At 33.3% G+C, this 18923-nt stretch overlaps 2 protein-coding genes across 4 annotated transcripts; one reads left to right on the top strand and one right to left on the bottom strand.

Moving 5' to 3' along the window:
• Positions 1 to 452: 452 nt before the first annotated feature.
• LOC148629031 (uncharacterized) lies at positions 453 to 10139 on the bottom strand. 2 transcript variants are annotated; one of them, XM_088542664.1, is made up of 4 exons: positions 10043 to 10139; positions 8787 to 8869; positions 5515 to 8168; positions 453 to 4790 (listed from the first exon to the last, which is right to left on the bottom strand). In XM_088542664.1, exons 3-4 carry the CDS (start codon positions 8123 to 8125, stop codon positions 1279 to 1281), a joined length of 6123 nt encoding a protein of 2040 aa, XP_088398790.1. In that variant the 5' UTR covers positions 8126 to 8168; positions 8787 to 8869; positions 10043 to 10139; the 3' UTR covers positions 453 to 1278. The 2 variants fall into 2 exon arrangements, with proteins under 2 accessions (XP_088398790.1, XP_088398779.1); XM_088542653.1 differs by having other exon boundaries at positions 10039 to 10133.
• Positions 10140 to 10177: 38 nt separating this feature from the next.
• LOC148629030 (uncharacterized) lies at positions 10178 to 15762 on the top strand. 2 transcript variants are annotated; one of them, XM_088542689.1, is made up of 2 exons: positions 10178 to 10229; positions 14474 to 15762. In XM_088542689.1, the coding sequence occupies exon 2, from the start codon at positions 14482 to 14484 to the stop codon at positions 15616 to 15618; it is 1137 nt and encodes a 378-aa protein (XP_088398815.1). In that variant the 5' UTR covers positions 10178 to 10229; positions 14474 to 14481; the 3' UTR covers positions 15619 to 15762. The 2 variants fall into 2 exon arrangements, with proteins under 2 accessions (XP_088398815.1, XP_088398805.1); XM_088542679.1 differs by having other exon boundaries at positions 10178 to 10284.
• The last annotated feature ends 3161 nt before the right edge of the window (positions 15763 to 18923 follow it).

Raw genomic sequence — 18923 nt, 5'->3', positions numbered from 1 at the left:
TATTCGTCCTTGTATATTTTTCACTTGCTCTGAGTATTATCATACAGATGAAATGTATTAGGAACAATCTACCTAAAAAATCTACAAGCCCACTAACAATACATGTAGATAAGTCAAGTGTCTTACTACAGAAACACAACAACATTACAATATACAAGCTATTGTATCAACTAACAGCAGTAATAATGGGATCTATAAAAATTGACAGCATTTGAAGACCTCTCCAAACCAAACTTCTTCTGAAGTCCCTTCATATCTATTTGAATACAATTTGTGCCTGTATGAACTCAACACCTTCCCTAAAAAAATTAATTCTTAAGTCCCAAAGAGGTTAAGACAGGATTCACGGTATTATCATTTTCCATACAAATTTACCAAACTTGAAATCTCGATATTAACTTTTCAAGTGTAAAAATTCTTTTTATTATTAATTTGGTACAAATGTACTGAAATTTCTTTTTTTGTTGTTGTTTACAGCCAAAAAGAGAACAATTAATGAAAATAGTTTGTGACTGTGTTGTAGAACAATTTGAGCTTACTATGTCAACTTAACAAGTAGAACAGTAAACTTGCTGCTGAAACAATTTTGGCTATGAACAAAATTCAGCAACTTCAAATGTGAATACTGTAAGTGAAAGCACCACATTCTTTACAAACAAGACACTAATCTTTAACAACACTTCATGACAACTACATCTTGAATTTACTTTGCACAGCACCAACACAATACATGTACTATCTTGATATAAATTATTTATGTTGTAAATTTTTGAAATTTTCTTTTAAAAGAGTGACAAAGGCTTGAATAGTGTGAATGTCTGATAACAGATTCAGAATATTGTTCTACAACCCAGCTTGTGGAAAGATATACAGATTCATAACTAATCTTAAATCGAGGTTTTCCTCAAATCTTTCCTCAACTCACATTTCAACTAATCAAATCACTTGAAATCAGAGATTTGAGGAAAATCTTAATTTGAGATATTTTATGCTGGCCAGAGTTTATAGCAACATACAGGTCACATTTAGAGAATCAATTGTATTTTAGTGTACTAATATGATTAGACAAAATTTGAAAGCTAAACAAAAATTTTGAACCAAAAATAAATGCACTCTCATATGATACTTTCTACAAAATAAATGCCTGAACCCCCTTTTTTTTATCAAAATGAAAGAGACATGATTTATAAAAAGAAAAAAATTACATGATACCAATATCAAGAATTCATCAATTTGAAAAAAAATGAAAAATGCATTTGAATAAACAAAAGACAATTGTTATTCATAGAACCTATGATTCATCATATTGTAAAACATTTGGTGTCTATAGGCTTCTGGTACTTGGTTATCACCTGTGGCAGCCGCTGTCCCTGGGCGTGGCATGAGATCTCTATCTTGTACTACACTGGCACCTGATGGATGAGAAAGTTTAGCTGAGGCAGCAGCAGCTGCTGCATACGGACTATTCTGAAAGTACCCTCTTGGGTATTCTCTATCAAACATTGAATGTTGTCCGGGTACCCCAGGTAAAAATGGACTATTAGCAGCTTCGGGTAAATGCTGTGTATGATACACTGGATCTCTAGGATACATGTATTTGTCAAAGTGAAAAGAAGAGTTCAAAACATTACTGCTAAACACACTAGATGCAGTTGTTTGAGGTAGTGCCCTGAAGTCAGAAATTCCAGTTGATGACTGGCGATATCTTTCATCTAATGTTTTTTGTGATGAGTGTGCTGCAGCAGCTCTATTATAATCAGTTAGTGAAGATGCACCTGGATATGTATGACCACCAAAGTAACTACCAATATCAAACCTCTCCATTGAGAAAGTATCATGAGGAAGCTCTGGTCTTTGTGCTTGTGGAAGACCAGGGAAAACATTTCTATCTGTTACTGCACGACGAGAAGGATCAAACATGAATTCCCTTCCCGCAAGATAATTGTCTTTACCAAATAAGGAGGAAGAAGTAGCTGCTGATGGGCGATCAATAGATCGCCCTAAGTATGGACTTTGACTCCAGTGAGTTGGACGAACTTCCTGACTTGACCAAGAATTATGAAAAGGATTTCTTGCAATAGTAGCCATTGCAGCTGTAGAGCTACAAAACATATCTTCTCTAGGTGGCACGGTAGTTGGTCGACGCAAGAGTGATGCATTGTTGTGTTGTGCCAAAGCATTGTCAGCCATTCTATGTAAATTTTGAAGTGCATTAGGGTCACCTTGAGATAAAAATGGAGTAGTCATTCTCTGGCGTTGTAAAATGGCATCACTCTCAGAAAAGCGCATAAAAGTAGATGGTGTAGACACAGCAGGAAATGGACTGTCTGAAGTTGGAGGTTGTGACTCCCTTGTTGTAGGAGGCATAAATGTATTCATTGAGTTTATTGATTCATACACATTATCTGGTAATCTATCAGAGGATCTAGAAACAGTTTCTGGCCTGCCAGTAAAATGATCATCTTGTTGTCGATCCATAGACAGAATTTCCATTCGCTTGTTAGACATATCATTCCCTTGACTAGTGTCTCTGTCATTACTGCTAGTACTAAGATTCAGAGGAGGTGCATTAGCACTGAGATTCAAAGGCGGCAACTCTTTTGAGTCAGACAAGTTCATTGGCTCTGAAGCTTGTTCGTTTTGTGAATTTATTCGTTCAATTCTGTCATCTTCTGAACGACTAGCAGAGTCAAACTGTTGTAAATATTGCCCTAAATATTCCTTATCAACTTCAGGCATAGTAGACTCGGACTGAGAACCATAATCGGGGTTCACATCTGATTGTGGCACAGCATTTGTAGATTGTACGGATTCCATTATTGGGGAGTGACGAGTATTTTGTAAACTATCAGGATGTGAGTATGGAAGCCCTGAGTCCCTCTCATCACGTTTCTCCTCAACAGATACTTCTCTTGAGGGTGTTGCATTGTAACTACCAGACAGGGCTTCAACTGAGTCACCCTCTCTTCTGCCTTCAAATCCAGTCTGACTATGTGTGCTTGGACCATAATCTGAAGTTTGTACAGACTTAGGTGGACTGGATTCAAAGTCTCTAGGTGTATGAGCAGGAACACTATGAATATGTTCTGTTAGGTTTGATTTTGGTGGAGTTGATTCAAAGTCACGACCTGGTGTATCCATGTCATCAGGTCCTGACTCAATATCACCCTCATCACTATCCACAACAGGTGGAGGGCGAGGAGCAGGAGGAGGCTTTAAATCATCCTCAAAATCAGTGTCAATGCCACTACTCATTTTATCAGATTCGTTTTCACTATGTTTCTCAGCACCACTTTCATTACTCTCATGACTTTCAACATTATTACTAGTTACTTGTTCCACTATAACTGGCTCTTTCTTCTTTTCCTCATTTTCTTCCTTTTCCTCATTCTCTGATTCTTCTTTCTCTTCAGGCAATTCCTGAGAATTTTCATTTAAATTTTCATCTCCAGTATATTCTCTGGTATCATCATCATCATCTGCTCTTGGAGGGCTTATCATTGGTACATCTACAGTGTCATCATCTTCATCATCCCTTGGAATAGTTTCATCTTCATCATTTTCATTTTCATTTTCTGTTTCATTTTCTTCATTGCTCTTTTCATCTTCAGATCCAGAAGGAGGTCTTACCTTTCTAGGTCGCCCAACTTTTTTCTTCTTTGGTGGAGAATTAGATCTTGTTTCCATTTTCTCTTCAACACTAGTATTTTTTGGTTTGCGGCCTCTCTTTTTAGGAATTTTAGGAGGTTTCTCAACCTTTTTTCTACCTCTTCTTCCTTTTGGTTTAGCTTCATCAATTTGATCCTCCTTTTCTTGTGTCTCTTTAAGTGTTTCTTTAACAGCTTTTGCAGCTTTTAGTTTAGATTTTCTACCTCTTTTTCGTTTAACAGGAAGAATTTGATCCTCCTCATCTATATCCTCCTTTTCAAATTCTTTATTTTCCTCCTTTAATTCAACAGTTTCAAAACTAATATCAGTCTCAGGTTCTGCATAATTGATTTTCTTCTTTTTGCCTCTCCTACCCATTTTCTTTGGTGTATCAAGTTTTCCTGTGCTGCTAGGGGTATCTGGTTTTCCTATACTTCTAGGGGTATCTGGTTTTCCCAAACTTCTGGGTGTATCTGGTTTTGATATAATGTCTGACGGATCACCATGTTCAGTGTCTGTTGGTTCATCTTCATCCTGTTCATTGTCTGATTCTTCAGACTTTTCAATTTCTTTTTCTTCTTGTTTCTGTTCAGACTTCGTTTCCTTTTTCTCGATAGTTGTGTTTGATTTATTTTGAGTGACTTTACTAATTGGTCTTGGTAAGGGCAGAGGAACAAGCATATCATCATTGCCAAATTCATCATCAGATTTGAATTCATAGAGATCTACTGCTTTGTTTGGAGGAGTTCCAGGTTTTATGGCATTAGTATCACCAACTGATGTCTCGTCACTTGATGTTTTGTTTGCACAAGTATCATCTTGTAATACCAGATCTTCACTTTTTGCGACAGAGTTAACTATTGCTGTAATGACCTCAAGACTGGACACAGTTGGTTTATTATCTCCACCAGCAGTGCTACTCTCAGCATCATTTGGGTCTTTTTTCCTTTTTTCTCGCTTTTTGAATACAATGTTATGAACTTTTTGAAGATGATAGCGTAGGGAACTTTTCTGACGACACTTGAAGTCACACATGTTACATGACACAGGTTTTTCATTTGTGTGCTGCCGTACATGAACTCGGACATTGTCTGCATGTCTAAATGCTTTCCCACAGTAGCTACAACCATACTTTCTTTCACCTGCAAACAAGAAGAATAAAAACTAATATAAATTTTCATGGTTGGGTACTTGAATTCATGTTTCATTAAACAATACAACTTGTATAAGGTTGGTGGATTTGTCAAAATTTCTGAATAACCATCACTAAAACAACCTTGTTCTAATTAAATAAAAAGATGTAACAACCTGAATATACCCAACATTCTTGATTACTTTGATTTAATTAAGTTTAGCACTGGCAGAACTTTCATAACACAGATAGCCTATAAAGGGCTGAGAAACATTTGGTTTGTAGTTTAACTGTAAACAATTAAATGAAGACAGGAATTCAGTTGGTTGATAAGACTAGCAATCAAGATACTTCATCAATCACTTTTTTTTTTCAAAATTGCTTTGGTCTGATGAAAAAAAATTTTCTTTACAAAAAAAGGTAACTTTTTAGCAGAAAAGTGTAATATTTCGCATACACAAGTAATTAGATAACTGGTCTTTCTGATGTTTTGTATTAGTTTCGTTCTGTAAAGTTCAAGAAAAAATGTACAGTGTATCAGATGAATACAAAAAAAAACTACATTATATAGTCAGAAATGTAGTTCCCTTCAGTTCTGGTGGATTGGGGACTTAATACCATAACCCATCATTTCAGTTCAATTACATCAGACTGAAGCCAATCATAAACTCTAATTAAAGAGCTGATTAGAAATTGAGATATACAAATGTACATGTACTGAACAAAGAACATACCTGAATGTGTGACCATGTGACGACTTAGATGGCTCCTTTTGAAAAATGCAAAGTCACACCCTGGATGCTGACAAACAAATTTCTTCTCTCCAAGGCTATGATAGTCTTGTAGATGATTATAAAGGTGTTTTTGTGATCGAAATGCTTTTTCACAGTCAGTCATGTGACACTTGAATGGTTTTAAAGAACTATGAATGACACAATGACCAGATAATGAACTTGAAGTCCGAAAAGATTTCCCACACTGATCACATTTGTAAGGTTTTTCAACTTTATGCCACTTCAGATGTCTTTTCAAGTTATCTTCTGAATGAAACATTTTCTCACAATTTTCATGAGTACACTTAAATTGCTTCACTCTAGAACTGTGAATGTTCACTAGATGCTTTTTTAGATTTGCTTTGTAGTTAGATTTGTAAGAACATTGTGGACAGGAGAATTTTTTCTCAGCATCGGGATCATGTTTCAATACATGAGATTTCAATGATGATTCGTATTTAAACTCTTTTTCACAATGAGGACACTTAAATGGAACTGGACCCTGACATGTTTCCATATGTTGTTCAAGAGTTATATCAGCACAATGAACATATCGACTACACTTTCGACAAAGTTTGTGGTCCATACGATCCTTGTGTTCCCTGTGCATATGATCATTTAAATCATCATTAGATTCACAGAAAAAGCTACACCGTAAGCACATGTAAATGCTATGACAATGTAGATGTTTGGCCAACATTGACCTTTTGCTTGCAGAATAATCACAATGTTGACAGTTATACACAGCATTTGATTTTGATTTCTGTCTAGAACTTTGGTTTAAATCTGATTTGTTTTCAGAACTAACACTATCATTACCATGGGTCAAACTATCATCTAAATTTTCCTTGTCTTCATTTTGATTATCCTCTTGTTTAACACTATTGTCTGTGTCCATATGGACCTCTTTTATCTCACTTTTGCACAATGTTGTATTGCTTTCATTAGTTGCTTCAGAATATATTTGAGTTTTGTCACTTTCTTTATTATCTATGAGAGACTTCTCTGTTATTTCACTGGTATCATTCCCTGCATTTTCACCTGCAAGTCTTTGCATTTCTAGTTTTGCCTGATACACATAGCATTTTTTCAAATGTCTAGTGTTAGCTGCCTTCCCAATGGAGACTTTTTTACAATAAGAGCATACAACTTCCTCAAGGGGTTTCATTTTTCTTTTTTCTTTCTTCTCACCTTTTTCTGTATCTACAGATTTGTCACACTTTTCTGAACTTTCTTCTTGTTCTTTTTTATTAACTTCATTTTCATCTTTCAATATACTTTTACTTGCTTCATCGTCATTCATGTCACCTTCGTTATCGTCATCATTTTTTTCATTATTTTTATCGTTTTGTTTTTCAGAATTTCTATCATTTTCAGGCACATCATTTTCGTCTTTTGCAACTGACTTTTTCTTTCGTCCTTTCTTTTTCTTTTCTTTAATGCTTATGTCTTTGGTTTCTGAACTTTCTATCTCTTTGCATTCTTCCTTGGATTTGTCAACGTTTTCATTTGTTTCACTTGAGATATGCTCTTTAATATCACCTTGAGAAAGTTTCTTTCTTTTTCCTTTTGGTTTTAGAATGAGATCCTTTTTTGCACCAATTTTGTTTTTTGTAGATTTCACAACCTTTTTATTAAGTTTATTTTTACTAATGTTAGATTCACCTTCAACAGTTTCAGTTTCTTTTTGGATTATGAAGTCATCATCAATATTCATAAACTCATTTTCATCAAAATCTAACTTGCGCCTTTTAGGTGTAGAACAACGTGGGGATTTTGATCTAGATCTTTTCTTTTTACCAGAACTGTCTGTTTCTTCTTTACTTGTTTCAAACTCGTCATCACTCTGATATTTGCGATTTTTGACAGGTGTACGTTTTGAAGACCTTGGTGACACAGATGATGTTTCTGAAGTATTCAAACTACCTGATTTATCTGAAGTTTCAACCTGCAATTCTTCCAAATCAACTGATACTTCAGGCTTCTTTTTCAATTTGCCTGTTTTTTTCTTTGATTTTGGTGAAATTTTCTCTTTACTTCCTAAATCCACAACACAATTATTCATTAAATCATTTTTATGACCATCATTTGCATCTTTATTTTTTCCAGCATTTTTTCGCTTCTTGACTTCAACTGTATTATTTTTAGATAAGGAGTTGCTATCTTTCTTGTCTGTACCTCCAGAAGAATGGTTTAAATTATTTTCTGTTATTTTCTTAGCCTTCTTAGGTGGAGTCTTCTTCTTAATTACACTACTGGAGCTATTATTATCCATCTTTTCAAGTGTTTCATTATCTTTCTTTTCTAAGTCATTTCCCACTGTTTTATTTTCTTCAGCTATCATCTCATCTTCTGAGTCTGCATCAATGTCATTAACATGATTTTCCTGTACACCTGATTCCATTTCATCATCAACCACTCCTTCATCTTTCTCAGGTGAATTTTCTAAGTCCTCATCATCCATCTGTGAAGACAAAGCTGACAATTTTGAAATGCTGTCATCGTGGGGTACCAAACCTGGCTCCCTTACCCTAGCTTTGTCAATCCTTTTTGGTTCTTTGTAGGTTCTCATTGTGCTTTGATTGGTCTAGCCCATAATACTGACTACATATAACCTGTAAAATGTGAAGTAAACTTTTGACAAGCAGTTTTAGGAAGAAATTATAACATAATGTGTAGGTTTCACAGTTCATGTGTCCTGTATGGTGAATGGGTATACCACAGTAATAATGTTTAATAACATACATGAACCAGACAGTCCTGAAGTCCATGTCTTTGTAATATTAAACAGGTCTAAATAAAAGTTCATTTCCTTTGTAATGTACTGTTTTGAAATGGTTACAGGTTTTTATTAACAGAAAAATAAATTTCTTAAAGACTATAAAATTCTTTAAAAAACTCACAAATCTTCAATATTGGATCAACAATACAGGCTACATTGAAAGACATATTTTTTATGATTACAGTGCAATGTAAAGCCAGAGGATTCCTTTTCACAGTGCAACACTTGTTCATACACCACCTGTATCACTGAAAACTTTTAAATGTACAATGCAATTATAAACATAATTTACAGGTAAATACCAAAAAATATTTACTTTATCAACTAGTAAAATATGAAGTTAGACATTTGCAAACAATCAATTAAATCACTGATAGGAATCAATCTGTGAACTGGTCGAAAAGCATTTATAAGTGCAAATTAAAAAAATCTCCTATACAACATAATGTACCTAGTTGCTGTGTTGTCATTCTGTGTTTCCTTATTCTTACAGCACTGTGACATTTATCTGGTATGCCTTTTCAATAAATACATCTAAAAAAGAAAGGGAACTTACTTTAACTTTCTACACGTCAACTGCCATCTTTTTACCCTTAAAAATTTGAAAGTGTCCTTATGAAATATGTGCTTGTGTACCACAAAAAAGTATAAATGTTTGAAGTACATAATAAATGTATGCTCATGTAAGGATTTTCCATTCACATGCACATATACAATGTACATGCACCTACTATAGTAAAGATTTTTTTCTATTAAAACAGGTGAGTGTCATGAAAATTAGCAAATAAGCATTTTGTGCTAGACCCAGATTCATATTGATGGACATGGCATATCTACCTCCTTCTGGCACTGTAAAAAAATTACAAAATCTTAATTTTTCTACGGTCCTCGAGATGCTTATTACAAAAACAGAGCAATAAATCTTCTTTCAATTTTTATTTTAAGAAAAACTGAAAGATTTTAATTATTAGGCAAAATGAAACATAAAATTCAAGGATTTTATCTTGTAGTCATGCCTCATTTAGTTACTAGCAAGTAAATAGTATACAATGTATATGAAGCTGTATTTTTACAATTACTCAGTCTGACTCTAGGTCATAATTTATGCAACAAAAGCAACATGAACATATTAAACTAATCCAGCATAAAAAAAAATAAACCTTTTATCACCATGGCTGGAATAAGCCATAAGGTACACTACATTATAGAAATAGTAAAATATCAGTTCAAATACTTTGTTGTTATTTAATTTTATGACTGAGATGGTATATATGAATGTTTTCAAACACTTATCTAAATTCTTAGCGTTCAGGTAAAAAAATCAACAGCTTCTGTCTTGGAATTGTGTATTGTTTGAATTATCAACCAGGTCAAATATTCCTACACTTCACTATGTCAATGTACACTAAAATGATTATGTATTTCCAAACAATGTGTCACGCAAATAACCACTCAATCTACAAATTAAATTTACGCACAGGTGACCCGTGTCATCATTTTGTTAATTGGAGAATGATATGTACTCAAATAAACTACCAAGAGTAATTGTTAGTTGGAAATCGACATTCGATAACCCAAATAAACAAGGGTAATTATACATGCATTTCAATCACAACGATGAAGCCGCACATGGTAAGAAAACATAAGCAATAGAAAGAGGATCTTAGATAATATGCATGAACAATCTGCATAATGAAATTTACTTGCAATCTTCTGGTTTGTGACCAACTTCACTTTTTCATAGCATATCTTCTTCTTTTTGCTAAATATAGCAAATTGATTCTAGACAGCGGTAAATAAAAACCTTTAATTTGATTGGATAAATTTATTGTCGGGATGTGTATCAGAACGAGGCCAATGGCGCCAACTTAGAATTTGATAACAGCTGTCAAATGTAAATAAGACGAAGAAATCACGATTTGTGTCTTCTGAACAATATATATTGAGTGGTAAAATGCTTTTATATTAACATATCTTTAAACACCACTTTTCTTTCAAAATGATTGTTAGTATTTTTTTTGTTTTTCATGTCAATCTGAAGTCTCTTCTTTCATTATATTTTTCAGTCATGGTTTACATAACATAGCCTACATAGCTGGTATACATAGCTTACTTTTGTCTGATGATTGTGTATTTTTCTTTAAAAAATTCTTGTGTCTCTACTAAAACCTTGAAACTGGTGGCAAGACAAATAGACAAATAATGTTCAGTGTATTGACATGATGAACATAATGTACTTCATATAATCAAGGATTTTACAGTAGGCTACTTATTACTATATAAAAATCCTTGTATAAACTGATAGGAGGCAGGTGTAACCTGTATGAGGATGAAGTTTTATGCAGTGATATTTTACAGTTCCATGAATTAAGGTTAATTTTTTTCTTCATAATTTAACAAAACTTTAATGAATCAAATAAAATGTGAGCAACATTTTGTTTTGTTAAAGATACAAAACTAGTCAAGGTCCTTTTTCAGTATTACACTTTAACTTCCTCTCAGACTGCAATTGACTCTAAGTGCTTCTAAAGTCAAAGGTTAAATCATAATTATGGATGAGTCAGAACCACTAGGAAAATGTGAGACTGCTCAGCACCTTGAACTGTTCAACCCTAATAATATTACATTTGTATATATACATTTTCTGACATCATTGTTGAAGTTGACTGAGATACAAAATAGTGTGCCCAGTAATACTATATGACAAGATATGATGTTCTGTTAAGACATTTAAACTCAGGTTATTCTGTACAAAATGTATATTGATGATGTCAGAATGACACACTGTCAAGGGAAATTGTTAATATCTTTTAGTTGAATATCACACAGTGGCATGAAATAGGAAATATCAGGTAACAGGAACAATGGAAAAAAGATTGATTTTTTTAAAGTTTCCAATAATTTCTTTTTACTGCAATAAAAGTTTAAATGAAAAAACATTAGCAAGAAAAACATTTATTTGAAGCATGTGGCATTTGAACTTTTAAGCAATGTGCAATGTACAAATGAAATCACAAGTCATATTCAGTCAGTGACTGTACATGTATATTGTAAATATGTAGTCAGTACTTAAATAGAATGATTGCAGTATGTAATGTAGTTTCAAATTGCTGTCATTTATAAAGTAGTATAAAACCTCTTTTTCTCATACTGTACAATGTTTTCCATCTGTTTAGAGGTGGTACAAAAACACCCCACCCACCTCAATGAATCCAGTTTAAAAATTTTGATCATTGCTGACCCTTAGGCTTGTGATTTTGGTGTATCAAAAATACTTTGTAAGCTTAAGCATATACTAATTGTTTATTTTTTTGTATTGAATTTGTTTTCATTTACATGTATTGGTGAATGGATATCTATGAACTATTGGTACATGCAGGGTTCTCCATGGCCTCTTTTTGCATGGTGCCGTGCCATGAATTCAAAACGAGCGCCACATGTTCATTTAGTGTGCGCCATGTATTCAAAATTGCGTCTTGCATTGCAAATTGGCACTGTATTTCCCAATTACTCTTGTTTATTAATCACCTTTACCTGTCATAAATCTATATGATTAGCGCACATGTTTATTCTAAGGGTAGTTTCAAGGTTTTGATTGGTAATTTCCAGGCTTAAATTTATGATTATCACCGTTGGCAAAATCAATAAGATTAAAAAAGCTGAATGATTTCTACTGTTGTTTTTTTTTTTTTTTTAATGAACAAAATTTTGAAAACTTTTCATTTAATATTACATGTATAAATAAAATATAGGAAGTATCAAGGGTTTAATTCAATTTGATAAAGATCGATATGATCTGACAGAAAGGAAGACAATTTATACAACGATGTCTTAACAGTCTGCAATTATCTGACCGAGAAAAGCAGTTCAGTTTGCAGAACTTTAATGAAAATGCGACAGATTGACTCCCAAAAGTTCTAAAGGATTGTTTAATGACACAATTCCGACAAAAACGATGTTTTACTGTCCAAGTTTTTGTTGTTAAATTAGAAAGAATTTGTTAAATGCATGTGGTTCAATGGCAGTGCCCTAACTAGGGCAAAATGAAGGGTTGCCGCGCCACGCCCCTCTGCCCCTATTTAGTACCCCTTTAGTGCCCATTTACAATTACCTGAATGGCCCTTTAATATTTCCACTCTTATTAATAAATTACCCCAAGCCAATTAAGAAGTGTCACCTTCATTAACTACATCCATTCGTAATTAACCTCAGGTAATTATCGTTGATCAATCAGCTGACCAGAATTATCTGATAATGATTGACAAGTAGAAAGTGAATCCCGATTGGATCTATAACAATTTTATGGAAGCCAATCATTGGTTAATAATTAATTTCTACTGCACAACTATTTTACAAATATTTTCAAGGTAACAGATCTAAATTTTGTGGAACTACTGGTGTAAACAATTGCATGTTGCGCATGTTTGTTTATTCAAGATATCAGTTACCTCCCTTATAATTTTTAATATTTTGAAAAAATTTCTATATCTTCAACAGTAAAGGACATTTTCCATAAGTTGTGGTTGCAATAGTTATAGAAAATAATATTTTTTTTACATACATAAGATTTTGGTATTTAATTGGAGCAATATTGAATATTTGTAACATTTCATGCAACATTTCACCTCACAATATGTCATTAATGTAAAGAACTACTTGCCCTTATCACCTTCAATAGCTGGCTTGTTGCCTCATTGCAAGAGCAGAGTAAATTTAGTTCTTTCCTTCGCAGGGGATCTAATCACCTCTATATACATGAGTTAAATTTCTTAAAGCACTTGGTCATCTGAGAAAGGTCTTTCAATATAATAAGGGTGTCATACATATATTAATCATGCAGTCAAATTTACTCAGTTTGCAAATTATGCTGCGACCTTCATTTCCAAAAATTGTCAGGTAAGCAATAAGAATACAAACTACTGACTTAACACAAATATACAAAATCAATGTCCCTTTTTTATTGAAAAAAAAAACATGCCATGCTTTAAAGTGCCCTCTTCCCTGTGCCCCTCTATTTTCAAATCCTAACTAGAACACTGAATGGTATCAACAAAATGACCATACCTACATGTACCAGTGGTTTTATCTAGAGCTGTGGACCTATGGTCAAGCTTAGGGAAGGAAAATCTTTATCTTGCTATAATTAAAATAGACAATACAGACAGAAAAAAAATACCATTGTTGACTAAATATGTTGCATTCTACCTTATCATACATTTTTTTTAGCTCACCTGGCCAAAGGCCATGTGAGCTTATGCCATCACTTGGCGTCTGTCATGTTGTGGACAAATTTTTTAAAATCTTCTCTGAAACTACTGGACTGACAGGTTTTAAACTTGTCATTTTTTGCATTTTTTGCATTTTTCGCATGTGCAACTTTGAAAATCTTCTCAAAATCCATTGCCATTACTGAAAGTAGAACATAGGGGTCAAATGGCAGTTTTTTGCAAATAACTCAAAAACCATTGCCTTTACCAAATTTCTGGCATTGGGTAAAAATGTTATGCATCATGAGAAGGACCTATGCCAAAATTTTCAAAACCATTCATTGACTTGTGTAGGAGTTGTGACCCCTGAAACAGTTTTTTTGTTGTTGTTTTTTTTTTTGTTTTTTTTTTTCACGTGTACAACTTTGAAAATCATCTTCTCTAAAACCACTTAAGATCATTGAATGAAAATAAGCATAGTAGTTCTTTAGTGTATTGTGCTCAAAATGACTTGTGATTTTTAATCCGTGAATAGATATGGCTGCCTATACTAAAAATGGAAGACAGGTTTCTGAAAAAAAATTCAAAAATTGTTGCCTTTAGCAAAATTCTGGTTCAGGTCATGAAAATGCTATGAAAAGCATTTCTTACATTTGACTATTTAGTTGATTTTAACTTAGCCTGTCTCATTCTCAAGTTTTTCAAATAAGCAAATGGTTAACCAGGTGAGTGATTTAGACTCTCTTGAGCCTCTAGTTTGCAAATTATTTTCTGTGCAAAAGGAAATGCTCCACAATGAAAATTTGTCCAACCTGAGTGTGAGCCATGGAGATCCCTGTACATGTAATAGCAGTACTTGCACAAATGCACATGTACATGTTTTTCAAACATATTACTGAATTATGTAGTTACACTCTCCTTTATTTTTCAGCATACAGTATGTTTGTGAATAATGGTAAATGCTCAACACCTTCAGAAAGAAGATGTAAAGTAGGAAAAGGTGGCAATGAAACATTAGATAGTGGATTTTTCTCCCCAATTACTAATACTGACAAAATGGACAAAGATCCAACTTTGTTGTCAGCTGACATCCTGCAAATCAGTCCTATGAAGTTGCCATTATCTCCATCCAAAATAAAGACAGAAAATATTATGTCGGAAATGACAGACATTAGCATATCTGAAGAGTGGGAGAAAGACTTTTTCTCTAATTTTGAAGAAAATCTATTCAACATGGACTTAGATGACAGAATGTTGACAGACATACTGAAATCTCCAAAAGGGAAAGCTGCAATGAACGAAATGATCAGATCACCAAAAGGGAAAGCTTTTGTTGACAGAATGATGAAATCTCCAAAAGGGAAGTTAATGAAAAATCAGCTTGATTACGGATTTACAAACCTCCCTCTTCAATGTAGTCCACAAATATCAGATGCAAAAAAATTGTCAGCAACACCAATGAAACCGGAAATAAAAGGCATGTTAAAAATGTCCAATTCAAAAAGGAGATTGGCAATGACAGACCCTAATATTGGTAACAGCCAAGGAAGACTTGATAATGAGTGTATGCCTCATAACATTTTAAGAAGACCAAAAACAGAATTTGTTCCTATTCAACCAAAGGAAAATATTCAACCTATTGTCTGGCCTTCAAAAGAAAGGCTTAAATTTGCTAGGGCACAATTTACTAGGACATTAGCAAATGCTGTTCAAAGAGTTTCCCAGGAAGCTAGCAATATTAAGAGAGTAAAATTTCAAGAACCTTTTGAACCTTCATCTAAACCAGATAAATACCCTGAAATTAAACAAGCCCTTGAACGACCTGCTGGTCAGGTCAAAAGTTCAAAGGCACCATTTAGTATCAGAATAGAACCGCTTTATGACCGACCAAATGAAACATGTGTATATGTCCCTTTTATGGAGAACAATGACAATGAAACATCCTCATATTACAATTATGATGATGATAGTGATGACGATGAAACTTGGACTGCTGAGTTGCCATTTTCCCAAAAGAGGACTAGAAGTTCAAATGGACAAAGTAAAAGAAAAAAATATTCCAAGTACAGAAGTTGACAATGTACTTAAGGAAACTTTTATGTCACTATTTTATGTCACTATTTTTTTGGCCTTAGTACTTCCTGTGTAAATCATAAAAATATATATTTTATTTTAATATAAGTTTAAAGCAGATGTGTATTACCTATTTTTGTACACTTACACCATGTATAGTATTGGTCTTGTATTTTGTTAACACAAAATGTGTTTGCTTAATATTATGCGAAGTATCATGGGAAAATTTGATACAAGTTTTATTTCAAAGGTAGTAATTTTTTATACATGTACATCTTTACTGAAAAATGTTAGAATTTATGATTTTGCTGTAAGATTTTAATTCAGAGGCTCAAAAGCTTATACATATAAATCTAGTTAATTCTCTCCAGGGTCCAACTGACTGGATTTTTTTTCTACCTTTCCTTCACCAGTTTTTTCTATATGACTGCTAACACATTTTCAGATGTATAATTGTATAATGGAATCACCCTGTCATCCTCATTGGGTGTCCATTAACTTTTGTTTATATACAAAAGAATGTCTTCAAAAAGCACCAACACCTGGTTATCACTGCAGTGGATTATTTTTTCCTCTTCGGAGGGCCCTATAGTTTTTGGAGTTTTTTTGCCTGCGCTTTTCATTAACTCATACATTTTAAAAATTATGTGCATCTACACCCCTAAAAATTAATTGGATTCCTTTTGAAAATTGCTGCCTGCAATTTCAGAATTACAACATGCATCGCTTTTTATAATAAAAGTGGTCTTAATCCCGATGTGAAGAAAGTAAATTGAATCATGGAATGTTATGGAAATGCAGGTTTAGAATGCCTTGTGAAAACTGCCATTTTGAAGGTGATGTTACAAGAAACCAAAATTTGTTCAACATGATCTTTTCAGGTGTAATATCGTTTCTGATTCATCTTGTCGATGTGTTGGGAGTTAATTGAAGATGTATGTCACTTCCTTATGGATTGTCCTTTATATGCAGACCAAAGATGTGTACTTAGGAATAAATTAAATTGGCTACCTGAAACATTCCCTTTATTTTTTTTAACTCCTTACCAGAGGTAGTCATGCCCTATCTGAAAAAAATGTCTGTGTTTCTAAACATGCCCAAGAATTCATCAAAAATCGTAAAACATTCCTTATTGTATAATTTCCCATCTGTTCACTGGAATTGTCGTCACTCATTGTCATCACTCATTAATATATTTTGATGCATGCTCAGTTTCAGTTATTTGTAATATTGTATATTGGATAGGACATCTTAAGTGTGATTCATGTGTCTGATCTCTTTTGCTTTGAGCAATAAAATATGTTTAAACTAAACTACAATGCAGGGACAAAGTCCACTTTTCAAATCCAGAGTTAACTTCGATTTCCACATCCTTAATTCCTAAGAATATAATCATGTAAAGAATGTCTTGCACATGCACAGCCATATGCATATACATGTACGTACACCGATTCTCTTTTTTACTGGTATGTAAAATGCCTGTATTTTTTTTTATAATTGTTGTCCCCCTTTGTTTCATTTTCTGATGATTTCTGTTTGACAAAATGGTTAAAATATATTGAACTAACTGCCACAACTCTCTGAATTTTAGAGGTTTTTTTTATTTTTATTTTTCAGTTCGAACTTAATAAGCCATTTTGCACAATGGCTTCTTGTTGTACATACTTCTGTTACAATGACATATTATTGAATGCATATACAAAAATGTACATCTTAGTAAATTGAAGGAAGCTCCCTTTGTTCGAGATATAATTTTTTGTATTTGATAATAAACTTCTATAGATAGTCATATTTTGTACAAATGTTCCTTAAATATATAAATCAAATGAATCGTAGGCCCATCTGTGCAGCTAAGATGTAAATTATTTGATGAAGTAATATATATGATGATTTATGTGCTGTAATTATTTGGCATCCTTTAATATATTTCATTTTCTTGACTGTAGAAGTAACAAGCCTCTTTACTATGTTTTGAATGTATTACTACTGTATTCAAATAAAATGATGTATACTATGTGTATTCATCAGAGACGTCTGTGTTTGAAATGTCTTTGATGAATGCCTACAGTGTACATCTTTTATTAAAATATTTACTTTTTATGAGATTGAAGCACTAATGTTTGGGATTATGTAGTGTGGTACTTGCAAATGTAAGAACATTTTGTACCTTACTGTAAGCAAGAGATTGAGAGGTGAAAACCTGATATAGAAACTGATATTAACTCCATATATTTCTAGTATTTACAACAGTGCAACTGTATTTGTTACAAGTTGATATTTGCTAATAGATAATCAGTGGCGGATCCAGAGTTTTAGGGGGGGGCAAAAAAAATTTCTTGACAGGATCACCAGTGAGGATGACAAAGTGATAGAATTTGCTGGGGGGGGGGGTTGGGGGCATGCCCAATTCTCAGCAATTTTTTTAAATTGCAATTTTCTTAGGGGGCCTCTATCTGCCACAGATTAAAATGATCGAATTAGTACTAATTATTGATTTCATACCAGTAATTAAAGGTAATCTTGATGGCTTTATAAAGGTTGTTTTATTTTATGATATCTGAAATATATATTTTTTTTTTTATTGTTATATATACGTGTATTTTCTTTCCACTGTTTCATGGATACTTTATAGGTGAAATAATAATGTATGATTGATGTGTGCAAGCTATTTATGTGCAATTTTGATGTGATAAGTAACACTTTCTTAGCATGCTGTGTATGTAATGTAGAATGACCTGTATAACCAGATTAAAATAGCTGTAACATCATGAATTTCTGTTCTGTTAAAAGCTGTGTTATATCGCAGTTTTAATGCACAGTCACCATATCTTCTATATCTATAAAGATATAAGGTAGTTGAAATCTATCAACATGATACTGTGATGCAAGATCTTTTAAGTGCAAGATTCAGCCTGTAATACAGAGGAACAATAAATATTTTTGATCATACATGTTGAATGTAAGTTTGATCACCCAGGGGCAGATCCAGGATTTGAGTTGAGGGGGCATGAACTGAATTAAATGCTGTAAAAAGAAAGGCAAAAAATATGGGGTGAAACCTGTGGTGAAAATTTTTTTTCTTACCGATTTAGGGGGGTGTACACTGGTACGCCAGTCCTTGGATCTGTGTCTGCCTCCTATTTCATATTTCAGATAAATCTAATATTATTAATACCTCAATCCCCAATTTGATAACACACACCTTTTGACCTCCAAATTGATTTGCATCAATATTTAAAATAGGGAGTACAATGGAATGAAATAAAGATTCTGTGAAAGTTTCATCAAATTGCATTCAATGGTGAAGG

This window comes from Perna viridis, chromosome 1 (assembly GCF_037379345.1).
Source record: "Perna viridis isolate PV_CMFRI_1.1 ecotype Kerala chromosome 1, ASM3737934v1, whole genome shotgun sequence".
In the NCBI taxonomy this organism is placed as follows: domain Eukaryota; kingdom Metazoa; phylum Mollusca; class Bivalvia; order Mytilida; family Mytilidae; genus Perna; species Perna viridis.
The sequence above is the reverse complement of the archived record's forward strand: the minus strand, read 5'-3'. Positions and strand labels throughout refer to the sequence as shown.